The sequence below is a fragment of the Chanos chanos genome, chromosome 1, assembly GCF_902362185.1.
Source record: "Chanos chanos chromosome 1, fChaCha1.1, whole genome shotgun sequence".
In the NCBI taxonomy this organism is placed as follows: Eukaryota; Metazoa; Chordata; class Actinopteri; order Gonorynchiformes; family Chanidae; genus Chanos; species Chanos chanos.
In genome coordinates, this window is record NC_044495.1 from 4,940,959 (window position 1) to 4,966,041 (window position 25,083).

The following is a 25,083-nucleotide window of genomic DNA, read 5'->3' on the forward strand; positions in this document are numbered from 1 at the left end:
GTTAAAAACTGGTAAGCATTCAGTAAACCGCTCATTGGCTATTTATTGAGTCTTCACCTTGCATAAGGAACTGTCCCACAGTCATTTGACTGCGTTGGTTGTTGTCAGTGAATATTATTAACGGTTTTAATCAGTGTGTTTGAATAATCTTTGCAGCTGCACTGAAAAGTAAACTAATTGTGAAGCTATTATTTGTTTGTAATTACTCAGATCAGAGAGGTTCTGATTGGCCCAGAGAATGTTGTGGACGGGGACCGGACCTTGATCCTCGGCCTGCTTTGGATCATAATTCTACGATTCCAGATCGGTTCCATTAACACTGACGAGGTAATGCTCGATTTTAATGAGCTCAGCATACAAAGCATTATGCTCGGTTGGACCATAAAACACGTTGTTAGCGTGGCCATAATGGTACCAGAAACATGTAAAGAATGGCAGAGTTTTTATATGATAACGAACCCGAGATTGTGTTTGCAGCTGGACGGAGCTGGCAGTAATGTCCGGCGTTCGGCTCGAGAAGCACTGCTCATCTGGTGCCAGCGGAAGACAGCCGGTTATGCCAACGTAAACGTGCAAGACTTTTCTGGCAGCTGGAGGGACGGCCTGGCATTCAACGCCTTGATCCATGCTCACCGGTACTACTCAAAAGACTGCACAACGATTGCAATACAATAGTATTTTCATACATTCTGTTTTACCACAAAGCGTCATGGCCGGGGACAGTAGTCAGATTCCTCTTTCTTTTGCAATTCTAACAAATGATAGTTGTACTCTGAAAACTTGAGCGCTCAATTTGAGAATTCACTGGTCTCCCTCTTAAGGCCCTAACTGATAAAATCATAGAATTTTGTTAAAAATCCTTCATTTTACCCAAGGGTAACCCACATGATTACATTATAAAAGTAGTCATTCTATCTAGTCCCGGGTCCCTAGAATAACTGTGCCCTCTAGTTTATTTAAATCTATAATATGAAGGCATTTAGTACTGTGTTTAATGAAACAAGTGTGTCTTGTGTTTTTTTTAAGGTTATGTTATGCTGCCATCTAAAGTTGTTTACTGGATTAAGTGTGCCTTCTAGCTTTTTTTAAGCTGTGATTTGAGGGTATCTAATGGTCCATTTGCTGAAGTCGGTGTGTCCTGCTGAAGTGTTTTTAACGTCTGTGGTCTTGATGCATTCGACGGCAATGTGTTCTAGGCCAGATCTGTTCGACTATCGGCGACTGAGGGAGGATGAACCCGCGCGGAACCTCACCCACGCGTTTACTCTGGCAGAACAAGAATTTGGGATCGTCCAGCTGCTGGACGTAGAGGATGTCATGGTTCCCCACCCGGACGAGAAGTCCGTCATGACCTACGTTTCACTGTACTATCACTATTTCTCTAAGATGAAACAGGGCCAGACCATTCAGAAGAGACTTGCCAATGTGAGTACTGAAGCATGGAGACCCACCATATAGGAAGTCCCCCTAATAATGCATATTTATATAATAATTACATATGGAATGTAGCTCAACTCTGGTGCAGGTATTTTTGTCGGACTGTAGTTCAACGTAACTTGTAGTAAGAGGCCTTTACTGGGGTTAATGTGTAAGTACCTAATATATTAACTGAAGTAACAAGCTGCTAGCTAATATGTAAGGTATTAGAGACCCGTAACATAAACTGGGATAGAGCACAAGTTAGTTTTTCATAGATCTCAGGTCATCAACCCTTAATTTCTCCCCACTGCTCAATATTCATTTTAGTGTATCTGCAGTTACAGTAGAGCTTTTAAGTATATTGATAATTATTCATCAGTGATTGAAACCAGTTGATTGATTCAGATGTACAGGTGAAAAGATTGGGGCTTGTGGGAGGTACTATTTCTGTTCAGTCAGTTCATGAGAGGAGTAATGATTTACATTATTAATCTATAATAATTCTGCCGTGGGACTTTTCAGTGTCCTGGAATGAGTTTTAGTTCTCATTTAGTTCTCACTTAACTGAACTGAAGAGTGCTGACCCCTACCCCTCAAATGGAGGTGTCTTTCTAATCTCTCTCTGCCTCACATTGTGAAAGTTTGGAAAACTGTGTTTCTGTGTGAATTTGCCAAACATGTCAGTGTCCTATTGCACATCTCTGTATTTTTTTTCCTTTTTTTTTTTTTTAAATTCAGACTGGTGCAGGCATTGGATGCTCTCGCTGGCTTACCGGCTTGGCCCCATACAACTGAATTTGTTTATACAACAGATCAGTCAATTGAAATGGCAATTGAAAGTTTAGCATATACACGCTAAACAGTGCACAGGTAGACATGTAAAAAATGCTCAAATTATGCACAGAGAGAAAGACAGGCAGATAGACAGGCTGGTGTATTTCCATACCACCATGCAAAACAAGGTATCAATGGGAAGACTCTCAGGCAGTGTGAAAGCACAGGGACAATGGGAAATCATAATCCTAAAGCTCCCCCTGTGGGTGTGGTGGTGTACTGCATCACCTGTAGCCCTGAATGAGGTTTCTAATCCAGCAGAGGCCTTGTGTGGATTAAAGATTTACACTGGGACAAGGGCGGGGAAGGGCTAATCAGATAAGTGAAAAACTCAGCTCTGCTAATGCAGACAAATGAGTGACTCCAAAAGCATTGAACAGCAATGTGAGAATCAGCCATGAAGGGATAGCCTCTACAGTGACTGACAAGCTTTTTTTTTTTTTTTTTTTACTTGGCTTTGGATAACGTGTAGCGTCTTGGAAGGGACTGCACAGACATCATGACAGACAGGTTGCGCTGACCCGATGGGGCTGGGAGAGAGGGGTTGAGAGAGGTCAGAAATGCCATTAGCGTCCCGGGCAGAGCCACATGGAACGGGGGCAGGGGTGAGAAGTGGTCTGTTTGTCGAAGCAGGAACAGAGCGGGTGACAGGACCACTCAGCGACGCTTTGACGCTTGTTAATAGAACTGCCGGCATGTGTTGACGGACTCTTGTGTCGTGTGAGCACGTCGCGTTTGCAGAGTTGTGTTAAATAAGAACTGACAGATTGCACGGGGAATAGACCCAGGTCAGGCCGAGGATGAGTTCAGTCAAGCCGTAAGACAGACAGAGGCTCCGAGGTGTTCATTATCGAACCGTGGCTGTGCTGTGTGTGCAGGTGTGAAAAGACCAATAGAAATGTCTCTCAGTGGAAACTTCAGTAATCAGTGGCTGAGGTGGCAGAACATGAGAGAAACTATTATTAAACCTCAGCGGACTGCGTCAACACTGAGCAAGGTGTGTTTGTATACGTGCGTGTGTGTGTGTGAGTGAGTGAGTGAGTGTGTGCATGTGTGTGTGTGTGTGTGTGTGTGTGTGTGTGTGAGTGTGTGTGTGTGTGTGTGTGTGTGCGTGTGCGTGTGCGTGTGCGTGTGTGAGTGTGAGTGTGATAGAGAGATGGTGCAGAAACGCAGTTTTAGAGAAGGTGTTGTGGTGTTATTGTTGTTGTTGTTTTTGTTGTTGTTTTTGTTGTGAGTATTGTAGACCACTAATGTAGACCGCTTTAAATAAACGTATTTCTTTTCACACAGAAACAAGGTTGCACTGGACGCCAAACAGATTTCCTCAACGGTGTTGATGGATTGATATAATTCACATTTTGTCCCATTTCTCTCTTTAGTTCAAAAAACAGCTTGAAGGTTTTGGCTGCTGTTACCATGTTGTCTGTGCTCTGTTGTCCAACACTGTCAGATAAGCTGGTTTAGGCCATGTAATACCTTATTCTGTCTTGTCTTGCAGATTGTGGGTCTTTTGATGGAACTGGATGACATGAAAAAGCAGTACGAGGCCATGGTAACCAATCTGCTACGCTGGATCAAGACCAAAATACTGGAGCTTAACGACCGTTCTTTTCCAAATTCCCTGAGAGACATGCAGAGGCTGGTTACTGCATTCAAAACCTACCGCACCGTGGAGAAGCCCCCGAAGTACCAAGAGCGGGGCGCCATAGAGGCCCACCTCTTCAACCTGAGGACCAAGCTGAGAGCTAACAACCAATGGGACTACGTGCCACCTGAAGGCAAAACGCTGAGCGACATCGAGAAGAACTGGACCCTGCTGGAGCGCGCGGAACACGGGCGTGAACGCAACCTGCAGAGGGAGCTGTTGAGGCTGGAGCAGCTGGAGCAGCTTGTGCAGAAGTTCAGCCGTAAAGCAGGGCTGAGAGAGAGCGATCTGGAGGGGACGCTGGAGCTGATTCAGGCGCAGGACGTGCGGGACTTGCAGAACCTGGAGGAAGCCCAGGCGGCCGCCCGCAGGCTTGAGGCACTGAGCACTGACGTGATGATGCGAGAACCGCGGTATCAGGCGCTCAGCGACATGGCAGCTAAGATCGAGAGGGAGAATTACCACAGCAAGGCGCAGGTTGTCCGCAGGTTAGCAAAACCATGTTGTTGTTGTTGTTGTTTACCTGTGTTGCAGCAGCGTGGAATGGAGAGTGACAAGAACTACGGGAATTAAACATTTAAGATTAAAGATGATATTGAGCGTTTGTGGAGATATCAACGTTAGCTTTCTTATTGTTAGCGCTTTCTAAGTATTCAGTTTTACTCTTTATTTTTTTCACTTCCCTTTGTGGAGTTCGGGTAAGGATGAGGACTGCATTACGTTAGTCATTCATGAAGAGTAATCAGAATCAGCAAAATGAATATTTTATACAATGTTATGGTGCGTATGTTGTCATCATTAGCTTCACAGTGCTGAGCATATTACGACAGGTCATAACGAGTGAAGACGTGTCACCATCTGTTTCTGTCTTCCAGGCAGGTGGAGATTTCTGAACGATGGAGAACCCTTCTCCATCAGCTTCAGGTGCAGAGAGACCTGATCGCTGATATTGTCAACACTCTCGCTCTGCTCCGGGATGTTGAGCTAATCTCTCAGGACCTGAGAGAATTACAGGTCAGGAGGAATGATCTCACGAAACCCACGTAGCAAATTGACCAATGTTAAAATAACTCTGAGGGGGCGTCTCGGACGCACGGTGGTAATTTACACTGTGCCACGCATGGCTGGGGTCACACGTTTGATACTTAGTGTTTCCTCCATCATGAAGGACACACTTGCTTGTGTTCTTGAAGGTTCTGCCTGACAGGGGACGCTGTCTCTCTGACATTGCCCTATCGGGGGAAATATTGTGTGCCTTCATACTTGCTATGACTCCTTAGAGATGCCTGTAAAGTGGCAGGTGAAAAGAGGCAGTATCAGATGACATGTGTGCTTGTCTTCACATTCTTGGGCTGGTGAAGGGGTTGTGAAAGCAGAAAAGAGAAAATTTGCCACCACTCAAAATTGGGTTAAACCATAAGAGTTTAGCTTTGAAGGGGGGTTCCATCTCCTGATCTTAAAGGGTTCCTAATCTGAAATGAATCTAACTCTGGTGAATATTTTGTGCCAAAATCTCTAGATTTGTGGCGTTCTGAATGATGATAAACAATTTCATTACATCTCTGCGGTTTAGGAATTTTTGTTCAGTTGTTGTGTAAAATTGTCCAAATATAATTCTATTGGTAATCGTTTTCGGTTATTGTGTGATGTTTCCTCTCTTAGGCCCTGGCGAGCTCTACAGATGTGGGGAAGCAGCTGCCTGAAGTGGTGGCATTGCTTCAGAAGCAGGACCTGCTGGACACGCAGATCTCCTCGCATGGAGAAACACTGAGTGCCATCAGCAATAGTGCCTTAAAGGGGAAGTACAGAGATGCCCCTCGGGTCCAGAGCAAAGTCCGAGAGCTAAACGTCCAATACAACTCGCTAATGACCCTCAGCAAGAACAGGTCAGCACAGAGTTCCTTCTGTTTGGGCTTTGAGTTAGGGCGTGTTCAATGGGTAATTTATGTTCAGTTTCTTTGAAGTATCTTTCATGAACCATATGTATGTACAGAAATTATTCTATGTCACATCTGAAGGATGTGAGAAGAATCTGGCTCTGAAGCTGCTTGTAGACAACCTAAAAAAAACACCTCTTGATCTGTTACTAAGCAGTCTTGTTTATTTTTTTGTGCTTTGTGTGGTCTGCTGATGGCTTTTATTTCTCTCTCTCTCGCTCTCTCTCTCTCTCTCTCTCTCTTTCTCTCTCCAAACAGGAGGAAAATTTTGGAGGGGCAGTTGAAACTCTTTGAGTTTTTCCATGACTGTGAAGAAATTGAAGCGTGGATCTATGAGAAATGGTTCCTGGTTCAAACGACAGGTCTCGGTAGAGACCTCAGCCAAATACAACAGGCCATTCAGAAACACAAGGTCAGATACACAGACCAGCCCAGCTTTGAACCCGTTACGGGTTTTTCCAGTCTAGGGTATTTCCACAGTACTATTACACTTACATGCTAATGAAAAGCATCGAAACACCCACTTGTATGAATGAGAAGAGATCGTCCAATTCTGCTGACGTAAAGTCTTTAAATGATTTATGATGATGCGGTTTTGGGTCCACTTGCAGGCTCTTGAGGTGGAGGTCCAAGCCCAGGAGTCTGTGTGTTCTGGTGTTGTGACCAGAGGCAAAGCTCTGTGCAGCAACAGACACCCTAACGAGAGAGACATTCAGAAATGGGTCAGAACCCTGGAGCGGCAGTGGCAGCAGCTTCGGGACGAAGTGACCAATCGCAGGAACCGACTGCACGCAGCCACCGTCATAAAACAGGTTCTCCAGCCGCACGTCACTTTAAATCAGCAGAAATCGGCTTAAAGGACAGCACGTCTTTCAGTCAAATAATAATGCAAAAAATGATAGTTCAAGCTTATTCAGAGAACTTGACATGTGAAGAATGTGTCTCGTCCCTTAGTGTTTTACTAGCATTACAAATATATTATATTACTATATTGTGTTTGTACTCATAAGTGCATTGTGTACATATAATTAAATGGGCATTACACTGCATTTACCAACTGCATTTGTTTTTATGTAAAATAGAAGTGCATTAGAGAAGTTTATTGTGAAATACAACCCAGTAATATAGCTGAAAGAAGTGGGTCTGTGTTTTTTTTTTTTTCTTCACTCAGTACTTTGCGGATGCCGAAGAGTCAAATTCGTGGCTTAGTGACAGGAAACCATTGCTCACCAGTGAGGATTATGGCAAAGATGAAGCAAGCACCATCGCACTGCTACAGCGCCACCTACGGGTGGAGAAAGAGATGGAGGCCTATGTCCCTGAGGTTAAGCGACTAGCAGAACAAGCCAAGAGTGCCTCCCAGCTTACCGCACTTACAGTAAGTCATCGCAAGCCTCCCTTCAAACAAACTGGAAACTCTTTAGATATCACACATCAGTTCTGCTCTGTTTTCGTTTGTTTCATTACGATTTCGTGGTTGATATAATAGTACGTTCTCACAGGAGCACTCAGCCCAGACAAGCTACAGATACACAACAAAAAAAAAAATGTAAAACGAAATTCATAAGCATGCATGCATTAGGCACTATACATTGAACTATTCATTGTGCTCTGAAAAATGAAGACCAGATGAGTTAGTATGATCAGTATACAAGTCATACTAATAGTAATCAGTAACGAATGAATGGTATTCATTATTAGTAATACATTAATTAAATTCATTCATAATTAACATTTAGAGTACAGCCAATTATTTGAGATTATATTGTTGAACTGAGGCAGTGACAGAAAATGATCAACCTTTATTTTTTTTTTTTCAGTCCGAACTCCAGCAAAGTAAAATGGTCCAGTACAGTGACTCTTCAGATGAAGAAAGTGAGAACACAAGGGAGAGAGGAAGAAGAAGAGTCTCTAAGACACCAGAGGTTACAGCCAAGATCAGATTCAGCTACAAAGGTGGGAACTTCATTGTTGTCCTCTTATTCATAAACGAGGTACTATGGTGGTTGGTAGGGTTATTGTGATATATGTTTGTTCACTGTATATACTGTTTAAAAAAAAGTGGCCCATTGCAAATTAATTAATTTATTTATTTATTTATTTTTTTTTTTTTACCGATTGCGATTTTAATGTCACTGTGTTGTTTTTTAAATGCCACTATGTTGTGTATGTTTTGTGTCACTGCCGTCTGTTCCCCACAGGGATAAAAGCACCGTTTGAACGTGGGGAGCTGGTGGCTGTTCTCAGCAAACACGATGACAAGCTTTTAGTGAGGAACAAATACGGCACTGAGGACTTTGTGCCCACGACTTACATTACAGAGCTGTCGTCCACTGTGAGTCTTCATACAATGCACTGTTCACCACATGGATTCATTAACTCTCTGTGTTTTACCATTTTCAGTTGAGGGATCACACTCATTAACCTATCGACTCTTCACATGTCGGTTTGTTTTTTGGTACAGAAATCTGGTGCAAATTTAATGTCGCCAGCGTCTACCAACGGCACGACGGACAGCCCGCCGCGGAGAGTGAGCCGGCCCCGCCGCTCGCGCTCGATGCGACGCGGCACGGCCGAAGTCTCCATCGCGTTGCTGCCCGACCCGCACTATCAGAGAGACACCATAGAGAGTACACAGTCCAGCCTGGAGGAGGACTTCAACAGACTGTATCAGCTAGCAATGGTGAGTCATTCTGGCTCCGTTTTCTTTCGGATTTGGCAAAATGCAATCCAAATGAGGGAGCTTTTGGTTCTCAACGCCCACAGTCGGTGATTTCAGCCCAGTAAAAGCTAAGTGGTTTCAGACTTTAACCTCATATTGAAGTGTAATTCGTAATGCTAACCAAGTTTGGCATCACAGTGATGTTTATATATTAAGAAGATGCCCATTACCCCTTATTGGCCAGATACCCATTATTTGTTTTGGTTTGAATAAGCGTTTTTGAAACATGTATGAGTTACACATTTTTTGGTCATTCAGGCTAGGAAAAAGATCTTGGAGGAGACTGCTTTATTACACCGTTTCTATTATTCCTGTGATGAATTTGACTCCTGGATGGGGGACAAAGAGAACATCCTAAACACATTCAGCTCAAAGTCTGACAACATAGAGGTGGTGCAGGCCAAATATGAGGTTAGTTAATACCCTATCCATAGACTCCTATTTAATGTTGTATTGGTCACTATGGACTGGAATTGACCTCTACAGTGGTTCTCTCTTCAGAATTTCCTGACTGAGTTGGCCAGTGGGAAGAACCGGCTTGATGACATCACAAGCCTGGGGGAGGAGCTTGTGAAAAACAAACACAGCAAAAAGAGAGAGATACAAGCCAGGCAAACACAAGTCACTCGCAGGTAGGAAGACAAAAATGAGTCCCTCGTTGAATGCAACACTATTAGCGTAGTATTCATCTTGAAAACATTTAAATACACAACTAATGCATTTCATGAAACACAAACACTGTTTATAGCTAGTTATACTAATATCAAAAAAAGGGAAAAAAAACCCAACAATTTTCAGTTGAACCAAAATGTATATTTTGTGTATTTGTGTGTATGTATGTGTGTATGTATGTATGTGTGTATATATATATATATGTGTGTGTGTGTGTGTGTGTGTGTGTGTATTTGTTTTAAAACATTAATATTTTAAATAAAACAAGATTGTCTTGCTCACCTGTTTGATTTCTGGTGTTGCAGATGGGATCGCATCCAGAAGCTGAAGGACGAGAAGGGCCATGAGTTGCTCAGCTCGGCGAACGTCCAGTCCTTTCTCCAGAACTGCGAGGACGCACGATCTCAGCTCCTGGAGAAGCTGTCCCAGCTGGAGCACACCGATGTGGGCACAACTGCATCCGCTCTTCAGGCCGAGGAGCGTAGCCAGGCCCAGTCTGAGAGAGACATCCAAGCGCTCGAGAGGAAGATCGAGTATCTGAAGAGCGTGGCCAAAATGTGAGTCTGTCGGCTGTAGAAACACCGCTAAAACCTCCACGGAGATAGCCCCAGCTCACTTAGAATCCGTGCATTTGTGTACATTTTGGTATTCGTTTTCTTTTCTTTTCTTTTCTTTTCTTTTCTTTTCAATTTTTTTGAGAATTTGTCCTTAGGTACAAGCAAACTTTACAATTGCTAGAGGATGCACATACCATACAGCAATGTTCCTCACAGACCTCACGGTCTTTCTGCACCAGATTGGCTGAGAAGGGCAATCAGGAATTCACGTCGTAATATCAAATATGAATTCCAGGCACCGTGTTCCTCTTCGTTTAATGTTCCTTACTTCGGTATGCAGGAAACAGGACTGCAGTCCAGAAGAGAGTGCCGCTATCATGAAGGAGGTTCGGGCTTTGGAGAAGCTTCTAGAACAAGTCAGACATCAGGCCCGGCAGAAACAGAATAAGTTAGAGGCGGCTCGACGCTTGCATCACTTCCAGAAAGAGAGCAGAGACCTGCTGCTGTGGGCAGAAGCCCTTCGGGAAAGACTGGTGGAGGAGGAGAACGCGTCCGACGTAGCGTCTGCCCAGGATTTGCTCAAGAACAACCAGGAGCTACGACTGGAGATCGATCAGCAGAGAGGAAGGTTTGTAACGTAATGTAATACTGCTGTGTAGAGCACATTTCTGAATACATGTACGTATTATATCTTTGTACCCAATTTGTTACTACTACACATAACTGCAGTTTGAACTATTCTGGATGTAAATAAAATCAGATACTAAAAAAAAAATTACAAGTGATTTCCAGTTACATTTCAATGCATTCCTCTACAAGACTGACATGACATCAACCTCAGCTGTGATACATATCTTATCACTTCACTGATTACAATTTGATTGCAAAATTTCTAGAAATATTTATAATGGCAAACCAAAAGCTTAGCCTCTGATATGATGATTGTACTTTGTGTTCTCTGTAGGTTGAAAGAAATTGAGAAACTGTGCGAGATTTTGGAAAAGGACGGCTCTCCGGAAGCGCAGAGGACGCTGGCTAAGTTAAAGGAGGAGTGGGCCACTCTGGACAAGCTCTGGACCCTTCGGAACCGGAGACTGGAGCAGGAGCTGGAGCTGCAGAAGCTGAACAAGGAGGCGGACCGAATCGAAGCCGCGCTCTCCGGCCACGAAGCGAGACTGAAAGTGAAAGATTTGGGGGTGAGCAAGCCGCTGCTTCTCTGATACGTTATTGTCTCCGCTGAGAACGTAATCGATAATCTGTGATTACTGAGGCCTGTAAGAGGGCATAAATGAAACGTGCAGCTATAGACGAGCAAAACGATCGCCTCGTCGTGCAGCGTGCACGCCCATTATCTTTGTGTATTGACCTAGTTGTGCGGGACTCGTAATGGAGTCAATATAATGAAAGTTAAGTGGATGTGGAATCGGGATGGGCCTTTGTCTGTGTGTGAACCCGCGTGTTGTTGTGTGTGTGGTTAGGATTCGGTGGACGGGGTGCACAGTTTGTTGGGCAGACAAGAGGAGGTGGAGGGCTTACTGAAAGCTCTGGACCAGCAAATCACCGTCTTTCAAGACAAATGCCAAGAGCTTGTCAGCAAAGGGCACTTTGCTTCCAAACAGTGAGTCGCAGCTGCTCTTTTTCATACCACGCGAGTCAATGTCGTTAAGGGTAATTTTCTCTATACCGCTGCTCCCATCGACCTTTCTCTTCCTCCCCTCTCAGGATTCAGCAGAGGTCACGAGCCATTCATGAGCGTAACCTGAAACTTAAAGAGATCAGCCGACAGAGGAGGCTGGAGTTACTCGCCTCCAGAAAGTACCAGGTACCACTCTCCAAATGAGACTCAGTCACGGTCCTAAATAACCCGGCAGTTTTAGCTTCGAAAGGAAAAATATGTTTTTGTCAAAATCAAGCCTGACTCATATGTGACTTTTTCAAAGGCTGGGATGACTGGGCCCTGTCCCAACACCCTTACATAGCTAATTTGTCATGAGCTTCATTCTTGTCTTTTTGCAACAGAAAAACAAACAGTGTTTTCTTTGGCTAAAAACTTGGTGTAGACTAGCACATTAAGAACTACTGTTCAGACACATTTTATATACTGCACCACTTTCAATCAGACTTCGGTCAAATAAGTATTTGAATTACTGGGCCTTGTTCCAATACTCATTTAAAGTATTTTTACTATCTACATTTTTACTACTTCATTTTCTACTAATGTTACAAAAATTATAATAGGAGGTAGTCTGTTGAAGCAATAACAAAATTTAACATCACACGAATGCCTTACAGTCTTCATTTATCCATTTAAGGGAGCAAGGTCGCAAGGAAAGAGAGCACTGAAAAGAACTGGAACAGGGCCAAACTATCCAAATACTTCCAATATCTGCGGATGCGTGTTGTAGCCACAGGATTTTGTACCGTTTTCTTTTCTCTTACCAGGAATTCCACCGTGATGTGGAGGAGATGCTGCTGTGGATGGAAGAGAAGTTTAAGATAGCAGAAGACGAGTCGTACAGAGACCCCACTAACATACTGCGCAAGCTGAAGAGGCACGAGGCGGCAGAGAAAGAGATGCAGGCCAACCAAGTCCGTCTAGACAAACTGCTCCAGGTACAGCCATACCGCACCAGTGCGAGATCCTATACGGGTCTCTAACAGGCCAACCAAGTCCGTCTAGACAAACTGCTCCAGGTATAGCCATACCGCACCAGTGCGAGATCCTATAGGGGTCTCTAACAGGCCAACCAAGTCCGTCTAGACAAACTGCTCCAGGTACAGCCATACCGCACCAGTGCGAGATCCTATACGGGTCTCTAACAGGCCAACCAAGTCCGTCTAGACAAACTGCTCCAGGTATAGCCATACCGCACCAGTGCGAGATCCTATAGGGGTCTCTAACAGGCCAACCAAGTCCGTCTAGACAAACTGCTCCAGGTACAGCCATACCGCACCAGTGCGAGATCCTGTACGGGTCTCTAACAGGCCAACCAAGTCCGTCTAGACAAACTGCTCTAGGTATAGCCTTACTGCACCAGTGCGAGATCCTATAGGGGTCTCTAACAGGCCAACCAAGTCCGTCTAGACAAACTGCTCCAGGTACAGCCATACTGCACCAGTGCGAGATCCTGTACGGGTCTCTAACAGGCCAACCAAGTCCGTCTAGACAAACTGCTCTAGGTATAGCCTTACCGCACCAGTGCGAGATCCTATAGGGGTCTCTAACAGGCCAACCAAGTCCATCTAGACAAACTGCTCCAGGTACAGCCATACCGCACCAGTGCGAGATCCTATAGGGGTCTCTAACAGGCCAACCAAGTCCGTCTAGACAAACTGCTCTAGGTACAGCCATACCGCACCAGTGCGAGATCCTATAGGGGTCTCTAACAGTCAGATCAGTGTAAGATGCTGATGTGTCATCAAACGAACATAAACTATTTTGATTAAACACATATATCATTGAAGTGATGTTCCTAATGCTGTTCATCTCATGGTGGTTAAATTATGAAAACTTGTTATTACACATTTAGAAAATAATAATAATAATAATAATAATATTTAGCTGAAATTCTTATTGGGAGTAATGTGCAGTTATTGCTATATTTATTACACGCCTGTGGAGTAACTGTGATGGGCCTTTGTCTGTGTGTGAACCCGCATGTTGTGCAGTTATTGCTATATTTATTACACGCCTGTGGAGTAACTGTGTGACTACATGTCTTTCTCAGGGACACACTGGCAGTGAATCATCATGTTTAGGGTTTGAATCCAAAACCTCATCGGTTTACAGACCATTTCTCTTACTGACTTACTTACTCTTAATCACTTCTAAGGCACTGCAGACCTGTGTTAGCCCTAACACAAGTGCTACTGATGCACGTAACCCTAACTGATGCAGGCTGAATGAGCTACCATTGAAAAATAGGTTTGAGAATGAAGAATCCAGTGAGCTTGGTCACTCACTGCGTATGTTGTTCAGCGTATGTCTTTGACAGAGCTCTGTGTTTGTGTTCTTCTGATGCAGGTGGGGAATGAAATGTTGCAGGAAGATCACCACAGCGGCCAGGGCATCCAGAGGATCCTGCGACAGCTGCGCAGCCGTTGGACGGAGCTGCAGACCAAGATGACGGAGAGGGGAGACAAACTGAGGCAGGCCGGTCAGCAGGAGCAGCTCATGGAGCTACTGCAGGTGAGGGAAACACAGTTACAATCCACTGCATATTGCATCTGTAACGTTTTACATGGCAAATGTAACACTTTAGTATACGCATGGAACTTTATGCCTCCTGAAGATTCTTAGGATGGCCTCTTCCTAATTCATTGTGATAGTTGTACTTTTTCTGTTAGTACAATAGCAATAAATGTCCCACTTTTTCTTTTTTTTTTTTTTTCCGAAGGATGCAAAAGTTAAGACCGAGACTATCCAGAGGATGCTGCAACACGCCGCGAAAGGTCACGACCTCCGCTCTAGCCGTCAGCTCCTCAAAGAACACAAGCAGCTGGAACAGGAAGCGCAGGAGCTGGCAGACAAAATCAACTCGATCGTGACGCGAGCCAAACACCTGGCGACCAACCACTTTGACTCACAGAGGATCCTTCAAGAGACAGATAAATACCTCAAGCTGTGAGATTTTGCATTTTTTTTTACGCTCTGATGTTTACCTCAGCTAATGAGGATCTTTTTTAAATATCCACTGATACCTGTTATTTAGCTCTTTCATGATCTCTTTCGTTTACTTGTACAGGTTCAAATCTCTAGAGAAGCCGCTGGAACATCGTCGAAGCCAACTGGAGGCAGCAGTTGCCTTGTACAGCTTCTACCACGACGTGGATTTAGAACTTAGCTGGATCTCCGAACATCAACCTCTAACTGACAGCAGTTACATCAAATCCCTTGCTGGAGCCATAAGCCTGTTGCAGAAACACAAAGTATGAATTTGATGCATCTGACTGGAAGTATTTATGCTGAGTTTAAAGCTAGATTTACCACGTATGTGTGCTGAAATGTGAAAATGAAGGAATGTGAAATGAATGTGAAAGATCTTTGTTCTGGAGTTTTGACATACCTTCATTTCAAGTCGCTGTCTGAAATGGCAATGTATAGATCATTTTTAAGATATATGGGGATTTTTACTGTCTTGCAAAAGGGCTCAACAGCACAAATAAGCGCAACATACTGAAGGCTCATCTATTTGGGAACCAAAACCATTGACCATTCTGGTAAATGAATTTCTTCCTTAACATCTGCCAAAGGTATTTTCCTTCTTTAACCCTACCAGGAGCTGCAGGCAGAGGTGAACGGCCATAGTCAGTACCTGCAGAAGATTCTGGACAGAGGTAAAGCCCTGTTCCGGTCCAACTCGCAGGACGGAGACCAGGTGCGGCAGAGATGCGAGCACCTCGTCGAGGAGTGGGAGGCGCTGGAGGACGCGTGTGAGACGCGTACTGTCAGCCTCAACAAGGCCGTCACTCGAGAACAGGTACCCTGACGCTCGCGTCTTCGCATGTCATTAGGATAGCTTGCACATTCCCACGCTAAAACAAAGACGGTGTTTCTTTTTTTTTTAATTTTATGAAATTCAGGGTTACTGTATGGACATTTCTTATTTTACCTCCAGTTATGCTGGACTTGTCAAAGAACCAACCCAAACTGTGCTCGCTTACAGTCCTGTTAGAACTGTCGTAACCCCAGTAAAAGAGGATACAGGGTACCAGTAAGATCCACGAGAAGAGTGTTGGGATAAGATGGCCTAGATATTAAAATATTTCAAATACTTACTTAATTCGGGGGTCTGCTGGATTTCTCCGAGCAACAACCCAAACCACTCTGGCACTCTGCGATACCAAAAGCACGATGTGATTCTTAAAGACTCATTTCTGTTTGTTTTTTTTTTCCTTCTCTCTATCTCTCTCTTTGCCAGATCTTACTGGACTGCACAGAGCTAGAAACCCGTTTCTCTGAAACCTTAGCCCTGGTCAGCTCGGATTATGGCAAAAACGAGCTGGCCACACAGAGCCTTCTCAAACAGCATCAGGTAAAGAGACTTTTACTTCGGCTACAGACCTGGGTGCTAGGCCCTCTGAGGAACCATCATTTAACATCACTTTAATGTGTCTCCAGGGAGTAGAGGGCCAGATTGAAGTTCTGGCAGCCCAGGTGGATGAGCTGAAGTCCAGGGTAGACCAGGCCTCACGAATGTGGGGCCTGGAGGAGGTGAATCGACCTTTCGCTCGGGTCAGTACCCAGCTAACGGAACTTCAGCACGCAGCAACAATCAGGTGAGTGGCGGAATAATCTATGTGAACATCTCATGAGATTTGAAAGAGAGCACTGGTTATTCAAAGGGCCCTTCAAAAATCTAAGACACTCGATGTTTAAATTAAGCCTGAGATTCCTAATTTGTTACATGTTAGTTTTTAGTTCCTGGGTTAAGTCCACGTTACATCACTCAAACTGTCCTGTGAAAACATTATTCTTATACTTGTGACAGAAACTGTCCTCTTGGCTAATATAGAGAGGAATTCTATTCTTAAATGCTGTTCAGTTTGTATTTCATTGGTTGTTGTTCCCCTAGGAACCAGAGGCTGAAGGAGGCTCTTCACCTGCATGAGTTTAAGCGTGAGTCAGGTGAGATGGAGGACTGGATTACACAGCAGAGACAGATTGCCTCCTCTGAAGACTACGGCAGCGACTATGAACACATACTGGTGAGATATGTTATTAACACTTCATATGAGTCCATAAGCTGTTATCACTCCTCATATCAGTTATTATCACCTCACCTCATGATGTTGTCATGACTGGTTTGAGTCACGTTATTTTAGTTTCAGATTCGCATATCCTGTCGGCCCTCCGTGTCCTCGGAGGCATTGGCTCCAGGACTTCCCGCAGATACCAAAATCCGCGGATGCTTAAAAGTCCCTTCTATAAAATAGTGTAGCATTTGCACATAACCTACGCACATCCTCCCGAAGACTTTAAATCATCTATAGATCACTCATGATACCTAATACAATGTGAACGCTATGTAAATAGTTGTTATACTGTATTGTTTTGGAAATAACGACAACAAAAAAAGTCTGCAGGCCTACATGTTCGTTACAGACGCAACCGTCGTGGGCCTAACTACATAGTACATGCCAGCAACAACGTAACATTTTCTTTCTTTCTTTCAACACTTACAGATTGCTTTCATTTAATGACCTGAAAGAGAAATACATAGAATAAAACAGAAAATTTAAAATACATGTAGGCCTACATATAGAAGATGTAATTATAAATAGAGAAAAATTAATTTTTTAAAAACACAAGTAGCAAATGAAGGAGACACGAGGTGAATAATACTCAAACAACGAGTGCTGGAGAGAGACTGAGGATCTGTAAAATGACAGGAGGCTACAGCAGGTGTATGCCTACACATCACTTCATTCACATGGATTCAGCATAGTGCTTGGTGCATGGCAAATTCAAGTTTTGCTTTTTGGAACTTTCTGAATCCCCCCCCCCCGAATATTTTCGATCCGCGGTTGGTTAAGGAGGGCCTCCTATATTATAAGGAGGGCCGACTGCATTATATATGGTATTAATATATGCTGTTTCACAAATCAGTCTTACCTGTGGTTGCTCTGTTTCTGTTTCTTTTTCTTTTTCTTTTTTTCTTTTTTTTTTTTCCCCACACAAGCAACTTCGTGCCAAATTCGAGGTGTTCCTCAAACAGTTGGAAGTGGGTTTTGAGAGGATGCGCACGTGCAGCAGCCTTACAGACAAACTGGTGAAGAAGAACCATCCAGAAACACGGCTCATCAGAGAGACCCAGGCCCAGCTCAGGTATCGTCCGGCACCGAGCCCCTCACGACACCGTTAGACACGTGTGCATTGAAAAGCTGGATGAACCGGCCAATCGTTAAAGGGATGTAATTACAGTGATAGTATATTGCTCTTAAAGTAACGCCCCCCCCCCCCCATATACGTATTATACTGATCATGTGGGTGAAATGACTGATTGAACATCACTGTGTTCATATTTACATTTACCTTTACATTTATTCGTTTTGCAGGAGTTTTTATTCAAAGGGACATATATAAAAATATTATATTATAATATATAATATATTATATAACGAATGCATACAATAACTGCATAACTGCTTTGTTCCCCTGCTGTTTTTTTTTTTCTTTCTGTCAGTGAGTCGTGGGAAGAACTGCAGGATTTGGCCAGGGATCGCAAAATGAAATTACAGCAATCTGAGGAATGTCACAAGTTCTACAAGGACCTGACTGACGCTCTGGCCCAAATCGAGGTAGGAGCTCCCGACAGTGCATGAAGAAACGACGGCGTGACACGCGCAGTTAACGGTGAAACGCCTGCGACGGGCGAAAATCAGTGACATGACGTTTACAAATGATATCTGAACTTTTTCAGCGCACTATTTTACAATAACGCATTCGTCTTTGTTTAAAACGTTCCTATATGAAGATCTAAGCGGCTGCCTGCTCTTCTGTGCATAAACTTACAGGAAAGGCGTAAGAGCATTCCGGACGATATCGCCAAAGACCTGCAGGGGGTGCTGTCTCAGCTACGCAAACACGAGGCCCTGGTCCACGAGCTCACAAGCAATGAACAACAGGTACTGAAAACGTACCCTGTGTTTTCATCCCGTGATTCTGTTCCGTCAGATGCTTATAGCACAGACGGTCAGTACCACTCTGTTCTAATCAGTCCCTTGGTCAGTGCCTTGTTTATTAGGACAGCGGGGATAAGAAATTCATTTCAGACAGTCAGTGACATGTTGTGATTGACACGTCCTTTCAGTCAGGAATGATACTTGCTTTATTCATGACATGATTTTCGCTTGCCCTTTAACAGCTACAGGAGCTGCTGGACAGTACGGACACCATCCTGGACCAGTGCTCTCCAGACCTCAGGCGGAAACTGCAACGCCAGCAGCAGGATGTGGTGGAATGCTGGGAGCAGTTACGTGTACACATGGATCAAAGAGAAGAGGAACTCCAAACAACCAAGGAGCTCTACTTGTTTTTCAACACAGTATGTCTGTCTCGTTCTTCTCCACGATGCTGAGTATTGGGATGTAATCCGTTTACACCATTATTATCCAAAGTGGTAAAATTTCGACGATAAATCCATTTCTGAGAAGTCTTTCTGAGAAGTGTAGACAGCTGTGGTATGAGCTTGGTACGTTTAAAAGCAAGGATTGCTGAACCTGCTCCAAACGGAGATAGTTGTATAATCTGGAGCCGGAGCAAAATCACAACTCATGATTTAGACCTGTTTCAGAATTTTATCAGGTCTATGTAGAGAGTAATGCAATTTGTCATGTGATTTGATCAATAGATTTTGTGAAAGCAGAATTCATAAATGTCTAATACAGTTAGTAAAAGCTACTCACATTTTTGTGGAATGACTCATTTCTGCATGGAGAAGGTCCTTTCAACAAAAGTTGTACTCACAATCTTGTCTTTTTATTCTGTCGTTTTCTTCTGTTTTTTTTTTTTTTTTTGCTTTTCTTTTATTCCGACTCTTCAGGCCCAGGACTACTCCCTGTGGTGTTCCCAGGTATTGAGCGGGATGAAGGCGGAGGAGTCAATTCGGGATGTCGCCACCTGCAGCCTGCAGCTGGCACAGCACCAGCAGCTGTGGGCGGAGATCGAAGCTCGTGAGAAGATTTATGCCCAGGCTGTGAGCATGGGTCAGGACATACAAGAGCAGTACCCTCCTCACTCCAGAGAGGTACGGAGCTAACAGAACATAGAACATCGATGGACATATCTGTAGCTCTTTTTTTTGTGATTTGAGCATTATGGATAGACCAGTGACTGAGAATGGTTTTTTACACCTGTATTGCAAATGCGACAGTCAGCATTTCCTACCCGTTGACTTAACCGCTAGCTCCTGAGCAAGGCGTTGGACCCTAAAGGTGCTCCACAGATGTGTGACCTCTTATATAGACAAATCATAATTGTTAGCTGCTCTGGATAAGAGCAGTAATTACAAAACAAAAAATTGTAATTGGCTTTGATGAAACTTTTTCTTAAGCCAGTCCACACTGATGTTAGCCGTTCAGTGAGATGTATGTCGTAAACCGTGACTGAGGCTCTTGCGTGTCCCTCAGGTTCAGGATAAACTGAGGGTCCTACAGGAAGAAAGACAGAACCTGCAGGAACACTGGGAGAAGAAGAGGAGATGGTTGGACCTGACCTACCTGGAGCAGGTTTTCTACAGAGACACCGAACACATGGAACTGATCACCAGCACCCAGGAGGTCTGTAATCCCTAAGAATGACATGGGGATATAAAAATATTAAGAGCAATAATAAACAGATGGTCTTACCAGCATGTGTTGTGTCATTGCTTCCATGTGTGACAAATTAGCTTTGAGAGGTGTTGCAATACGACTCAACATTGATAGTTTTTTTGTAGGTTATGAAAGAGAAGCTGGTGAAAATGTTGCACACCTTAAAAAAAATAAATAAATAAATAAAGAGCGTAGCCAACTGTTTTTATTTAATGAGCAGAAGATGGACAGTGTCTGATGGCAAGTGTGCAATCTGGTTGCTTTACAGATTCAGCTGAAGAACAGCGATTTGGGCGCGTCGGTGGATGAAACAGAGACGCTAATCAAACGCAACGACGCGTTTGAAAAACTCATCAGCGCTCAGGAAGACAAGGTTTGAGACAAGCCTCCAGTCCTTATTTTCTTGATAACTCTTTGTGAGGTTCTACTCTGTGATCCGTTTACATATCGTGATCTGCTCAATGAAAAAAAAAAAGTATAAATACAAATTAAATGAATTAATTATAAATGAAAAGTATAAATAGTATATATGTCTATACACACACACACACACACATATATACATACATACATACATACATACACACACACACACACACATATATAGTATGTGTATGTATATGTATATATGTATGTATGTATATATGTAGGTATGTATATGCTCAGATTCTGGTGTTCCAGTGGCGCTCTAAATCCAAAGTGTCAGGGGCAGTTGGTCTGTAGAAATGTTTTAGAAATCGGTGCACTGATTCAAAAAAGGGCAGCTGTTTTTCACTGCTGCATGTCCTGTATAGAAATAACAGAGGAATGATAATGCCGTGAAGACAGTTTGTTGCACATGACATGTGTCATCTCCTCTGCAGATGATCTCTCTTCAGGAGCTAGCTGACAAGCTGAGGAGGGCAGACTTGAACCAAGAGAAAGACAGTCACATTAAGATCAAACTCAAAGCCCTGAAGAAGAGGAGAGAGAGGATAATGGAGCTGTCAGTCAAACGGAGGGAGGAACTTCACAGCTCCAGACTTATCTGCATCTTTAACAGGGACGCCTCTGAGGTACTGCCCACTGTGGTCCATTTCCCTTCAGTAAAGACTGGCCTATGCTCACCTCCCCTCAACTTGAATTTCCCTCGGGATTATTAAAGTATTTCGTATTCGTATTTGTATTCGTACCTATACCATTGTCGTGTAAATTTTGATGCTCTGCACAGCAAATTTGACTTAAATGAAAACAGGCAAGTCACATTAAGAGGTAATAGACTGATTGTGTCGTGTTGCCTTTCACAATAACACGAAGCTGACTGAGGTCAAGCTCTGATTCATTTATAGTAGTTGCAGCATTAAAACGTGAAGGATACCAGATGTCGTGACAGGAATTGTGGGACTTTGGTTTCTTAGGCTGAGGAGTGGATCGCAGAACGCATGCAGAAGCTGAAGGAGGACTCAAAGATGGACCTGAGCAACCTGCAGACCAAAATGAAACTGCTGCAGAAACACCAGGTGTTTGAGGCCGAGATCCTGGCCCACGGAAAAATCATTGACTCCATAGAGAAGGTCAGGAATCTTTTCATCGCTATTTTTTCTTCATAGTGGGTTTTTGCACGTGTGTGTGTGTGTGTGTGGGTGGGTGGGCATTTGCAAGAAAGCTATTCGTAAAAATTCCTCAATAAAAGCACTAAAGTTACATTTTAAACGCATTTCATTAAGTACAGGGGAAAATATGATGGGTGAGTTGATCGACGTTTTTGGATGAACCAAAGAAGAAATATTGAATCCCAAAGAAAATGCCACAAAAATGAAGGGGATAGGTGGAAGTGGGAGTATCTTTCTGGGAAGAGACCATTTTTTTTTTTTTTTTTAATTGTGAATCTTGCATTTGAACTTCGACCTTTCGACCTTCATCAGGCAGGAGATGAACTAGTGTCCATGCATCACCCCAGATCACAGGAAGTGAAACGGACCGTGTCCACTCTGATCGCACACTGGCAGGCTCTAAAACAGGCCGTCTCAGCCAGAGGGAAACTTCTGGAAGAAAACAGGGACTTTCTTGAATTCCTGCAAAAAGTTGAGGAGGTTGAAATGTGGATCAGACAAAAGGTAAATAATGGTGGTTATTAATTTTTTTTTTTTTTTTAAATCCTGTTTCTCTTACTGTTATAGTCCTTTTTATGTTGACTTTTGGTGTCTTCCAAGCACAACAGTAATTTAATATTTCCTTAATAAAAGCTGATTTTCCCCAAGCCATTTCTGGTCTTCAGTAGTATACCGCATCTGGGTAATCAAAGGCTTGATCGGTTCATTAGTAAAAGAGAGCTCTCTCTCTCTCTCTCTCTCTCTCTCTCTCTCTCTCTCTCCTTGACATTAAATAGGAGGTGATGATAAACATCGGTGACGTTGGTGAAGATTATGAACATGGTCTTCAGCTGTTGAAGAAACTGAATGAGTTCAGAGGCACAGGCTCTGGGGTGAGAGGAACCACTGTAATTTCCTGTAGCTTTGACTTTGTGAAACAATAAAAGCACTGCAAAAATGTATTGTAATTTTTTTTCCCTCATGAAACATTTTTAACATGTTTAAATGGCAAAATACAATGGTCCGTAACACAAAACATATTACTGACCCTGAGTTCTCAAGGTTCTTCTGTTGTTATGTTGAGTGAAACAAAACTTCATACAGTCTTGACTATGTTCAGGGGTGTCTTACATTGATTAATGTATATTGTTTGGTTGAAGTTGTTTGACCTTGAATGGCAGTTTGGACAGAATTTATTCACATGGCGATTCTATTCACAGGATGTGACCATGGATGACGCTCACGTCAAAACCATTAACAACCTGGCCGCCCGACTGGAGAGACAGAACTGCAACGATTTGCACACTGTGAAGAAGAGAAAGCAGGAACTCAACGACAGGTCCGCTCTCACTCTTCCAGTTTATCACCAAAAAAAACCACAGACACACTCACACACTTGTTTAAACCTGTACTCACGTACTCTAACCTGATGGGTTAAGGCCTCAAACATTCATTAAAATTTTTAAACTCGTATATTCCACAAGTGACTTTGTAGTGGTCACAAAGACACCATGTGACATGCTTATCACTGCTTAGGGCAGTGTCTGTGTTAAAGCAAACATTTTGTGCTGAAGTAAGTAAACCTAGTTATTTAACCTAGCTCATTCACCTACTTACTCTTATTGGCTTTAATGTTCCAGATGGAGTCATTTCCATGGAAACCTCAGCAATTATAAGAGAAAGTTGGAGGCGGCGTTGGAGATTCACGCTCTCATAAGAGAGCTGGAGGAGATCAGAGAGAGAGCCAGCGAAAAAGTGAGGGAGAACTTTTATTGACGTACAGATCTGAGTTTGAGATGTCTCTGTATACAACTGAAGACAATGTTAAAACTATCTAGAACTATTTTAAGATCACACTGATTTCATAACATTAAAGTATACGCATTAGCTTTTATGAATTTTTTTTTTTTAAATCAAAAGGATAAAAGGAGTGTATAATGGCTTGTTTGAGGTCTAATCCGTGTGTTGATAACATCATGTCTGCATGGAAACTGACAGTCATTGAAATGCCAACTGACATATACACAAACACCAGTTTATTTTATCTCTCTCCTTCCGTCTCTGCATCTGCAGATGCTCATGTTGCGGGGGAAAGACTTTGGCACAGACGTTGAAAGCGTTGAGAATCTCATTCGACGACATGAAGAAACGGAACGGGACGTTGGAGTCATCCATGAAAGAGGAACTGTGAGTACATAGACTGCCCCAATTAATTTCGATTAGCAATGATTTTCACTTGATGAATTGCATTTTATCTAGCAGGTGCTCCTCTTCAAGGTGAATTATGCTTTGACAAAACATGAATTGAATATGAGAAAGAGGATTCCAATTCCAAAAACAGTTCAAAACAATCTGGGACATGATAGAAATTGATAACCTTAAAAAATGAGAATGACTCAAAAAAAAAAAAAAAGGAAAAGAAACTATAGCAGCTTATTGTTACAAAAAGAAAAAAAAAACACACACTCCAGTCCTCATAGTCACACTGCCGAGAAATGTTTGAGTTCTTTGAAGCGATCAGTCGTAGTTACTGAACAGTGACTCAAACATTGTGTTAAGTGCTAGTGTAGGGGGTTGTGTAACCTTGTTTTCTTTGTTGCTGAAACAAGGCTTTAGATGAAGAGGTGACACATCAACTCAGGAACCGTACTGTTCTGTCTGACAAACTTCTGAAAAAGCAGAAAGAAGTGAACACTGCTTTAGTGAATCTGGAGAAAGAAGTCAAACTCAGGTATGTTGTTTAGTCCAAGACCATTAACACTTGTTACTATTAAACTTTATAAATGTTTTACTGCAAGGCACCTTACATACAGCTACACTGAAGTCCACTATAATTGTTAAAATGATTACGGTTTGCATCATGAAGATAGTGAATGTTAAATGAATGTGCATTTGCAAGCCTGATAAGACATGTGTTGGAATGTGTTGGAAACAACAAGCTGGCTTAAATTGGAATTTCCCTATTAGGAAGGAAAGACTACAGGAAGCTCACCAGCTGCAGCTGTTTAAGGCTAACCAGCGCCTCCTGCTGGACTGGACCCTGAAGCAGAGCTTGGAGATGGAAAAGAAAGGACTGCCAAAGAACAAGACCGAAGCAGAGATCCTCATAGTAGAACATCAGGACTGGAAGGTGAAGGAATCCCGTCTGTAACATGATACTGCACACATTTTGAGAACTACCTTTTCCAGGATGTAAAGATTTAAACATGTAGATAAATGGAAATCAGTTTTCCCAGAACTTTTTCCTCTCATAAACAAAGGTCCTTCTCGTTTGGTGTTTTAATCGAGTCAGTTCTGTGATACATGTGGTGGCATATATCTTTGTGATGTAACTGTATTATAATCATACTTACAAGCTCACACATAAACATAAACATAGACATAACCATAAACGTAAACATATATACACAAG

The 25,083-nt window shown here is 43.0% G+C and overlaps 1 protein-coding gene across 1 annotated transcript in view; it reads left to right on the forward strand.

Moving 5' to 3' along the window:
• sptbn5 (spectrin, beta, non-erythrocytic 5) overlaps nucleotides 1-25,083 on the forward strand; it is a 41,641-nt gene that overhangs the window by 3,270 nt on the left and 13,288 nt on the right. The window contains exons 3-45 of the mRNA XM_030785926.1: nucleotides 211-327; nucleotides 478-635; nucleotides 1,197-1,425; nucleotides 3,752-4,386; nucleotides 4,774-4,912; nucleotides 5,561-5,784; nucleotides 6,094-6,247; nucleotides 6,447-6,647; nucleotides 7,007-7,213; nucleotides 7,656-7,791; nucleotides 8,037-8,177; nucleotides 8,322-8,518; nucleotides 8,816-8,968; nucleotides 9,059-9,189; nucleotides 9,535-9,786; nucleotides 10,127-10,414; nucleotides 10,751-10,982; nucleotides 11,265-11,404; nucleotides 11,509-11,608; nucleotides 12,229-12,399; nucleotides 13,811-13,975; nucleotides 14,184-14,410; nucleotides 14,532-14,715; nucleotides 15,066-15,266; nucleotides 15,708-15,821; nucleotides 15,908-16,065; nucleotides 16,362-16,494; nucleotides 17,469-17,614; nucleotides 17,973-18,087; nucleotides 18,304-18,414; nucleotides 18,654-18,833; nucleotides 19,332-19,535; nucleotides 19,918-20,067; nucleotides 20,369-20,473; nucleotides 20,964-21,155; nucleotides 21,498-21,653; nucleotides 22,005-22,196; nucleotides 22,469-22,564; nucleotides 22,892-23,010; nucleotides 23,312-23,426; nucleotides 23,745-23,858; nucleotides 24,281-24,402; nucleotides 24,639-24,801. Of these exons, the coding sequence (XP_030641786.1) occupies nucleotides 211-327; nucleotides 478-635; nucleotides 1,197-1,425; nucleotides 3,752-4,386; nucleotides 4,774-4,912; nucleotides 5,561-5,784; nucleotides 6,094-6,247; nucleotides 6,447-6,647; nucleotides 7,007-7,213; nucleotides 7,656-7,791; nucleotides 8,037-8,177; nucleotides 8,322-8,518; nucleotides 8,816-8,968; nucleotides 9,059-9,189; nucleotides 9,535-9,786; nucleotides 10,127-10,414; nucleotides 10,751-10,982; nucleotides 11,265-11,404; nucleotides 11,509-11,608; nucleotides 12,229-12,399; nucleotides 13,811-13,975; nucleotides 14,184-14,410; nucleotides 14,532-14,715; nucleotides 15,066-15,266; nucleotides 15,708-15,821; nucleotides 15,908-16,065; nucleotides 16,362-16,494; nucleotides 17,469-17,614; nucleotides 17,973-18,087; nucleotides 18,304-18,414; nucleotides 18,654-18,833; nucleotides 19,332-19,535; nucleotides 19,918-20,067; nucleotides 20,369-20,473; nucleotides 20,964-21,155; nucleotides 21,498-21,653; nucleotides 22,005-22,196; nucleotides 22,469-22,564; nucleotides 22,892-23,010; nucleotides 23,312-23,426; nucleotides 23,745-23,858; nucleotides 24,281-24,402; nucleotides 24,639-24,801 (7,467 nt within the window). The remainder of the gene's footprint in view (nucleotides 1-210; nucleotides 328-477; nucleotides 636-1,196; nucleotides 1,426-3,751; nucleotides 4,387-4,773; nucleotides 4,913-5,560; nucleotides 5,785-6,093; nucleotides 6,248-6,446; nucleotides 6,648-7,006; nucleotides 7,214-7,655; nucleotides 7,792-8,036; nucleotides 8,178-8,321; nucleotides 8,519-8,815; nucleotides 8,969-9,058; nucleotides 9,190-9,534; nucleotides 9,787-10,126; nucleotides 10,415-10,750; nucleotides 10,983-11,264; nucleotides 11,405-11,508; nucleotides 11,609-12,228; nucleotides 12,400-13,810; nucleotides 13,976-14,183; nucleotides 14,411-14,531; nucleotides 14,716-15,065; nucleotides 15,267-15,707; nucleotides 15,822-15,907; nucleotides 16,066-16,361; nucleotides 16,495-17,468; nucleotides 17,615-17,972; nucleotides 18,088-18,303; nucleotides 18,415-18,653; nucleotides 18,834-19,331; nucleotides 19,536-19,917; nucleotides 20,068-20,368; nucleotides 20,474-20,963; nucleotides 21,156-21,497; nucleotides 21,654-22,004; nucleotides 22,197-22,468; nucleotides 22,565-22,891; nucleotides 23,011-23,311; nucleotides 23,427-23,744; nucleotides 23,859-24,280; nucleotides 24,403-24,638; nucleotides 24,802-25,083) is intronic.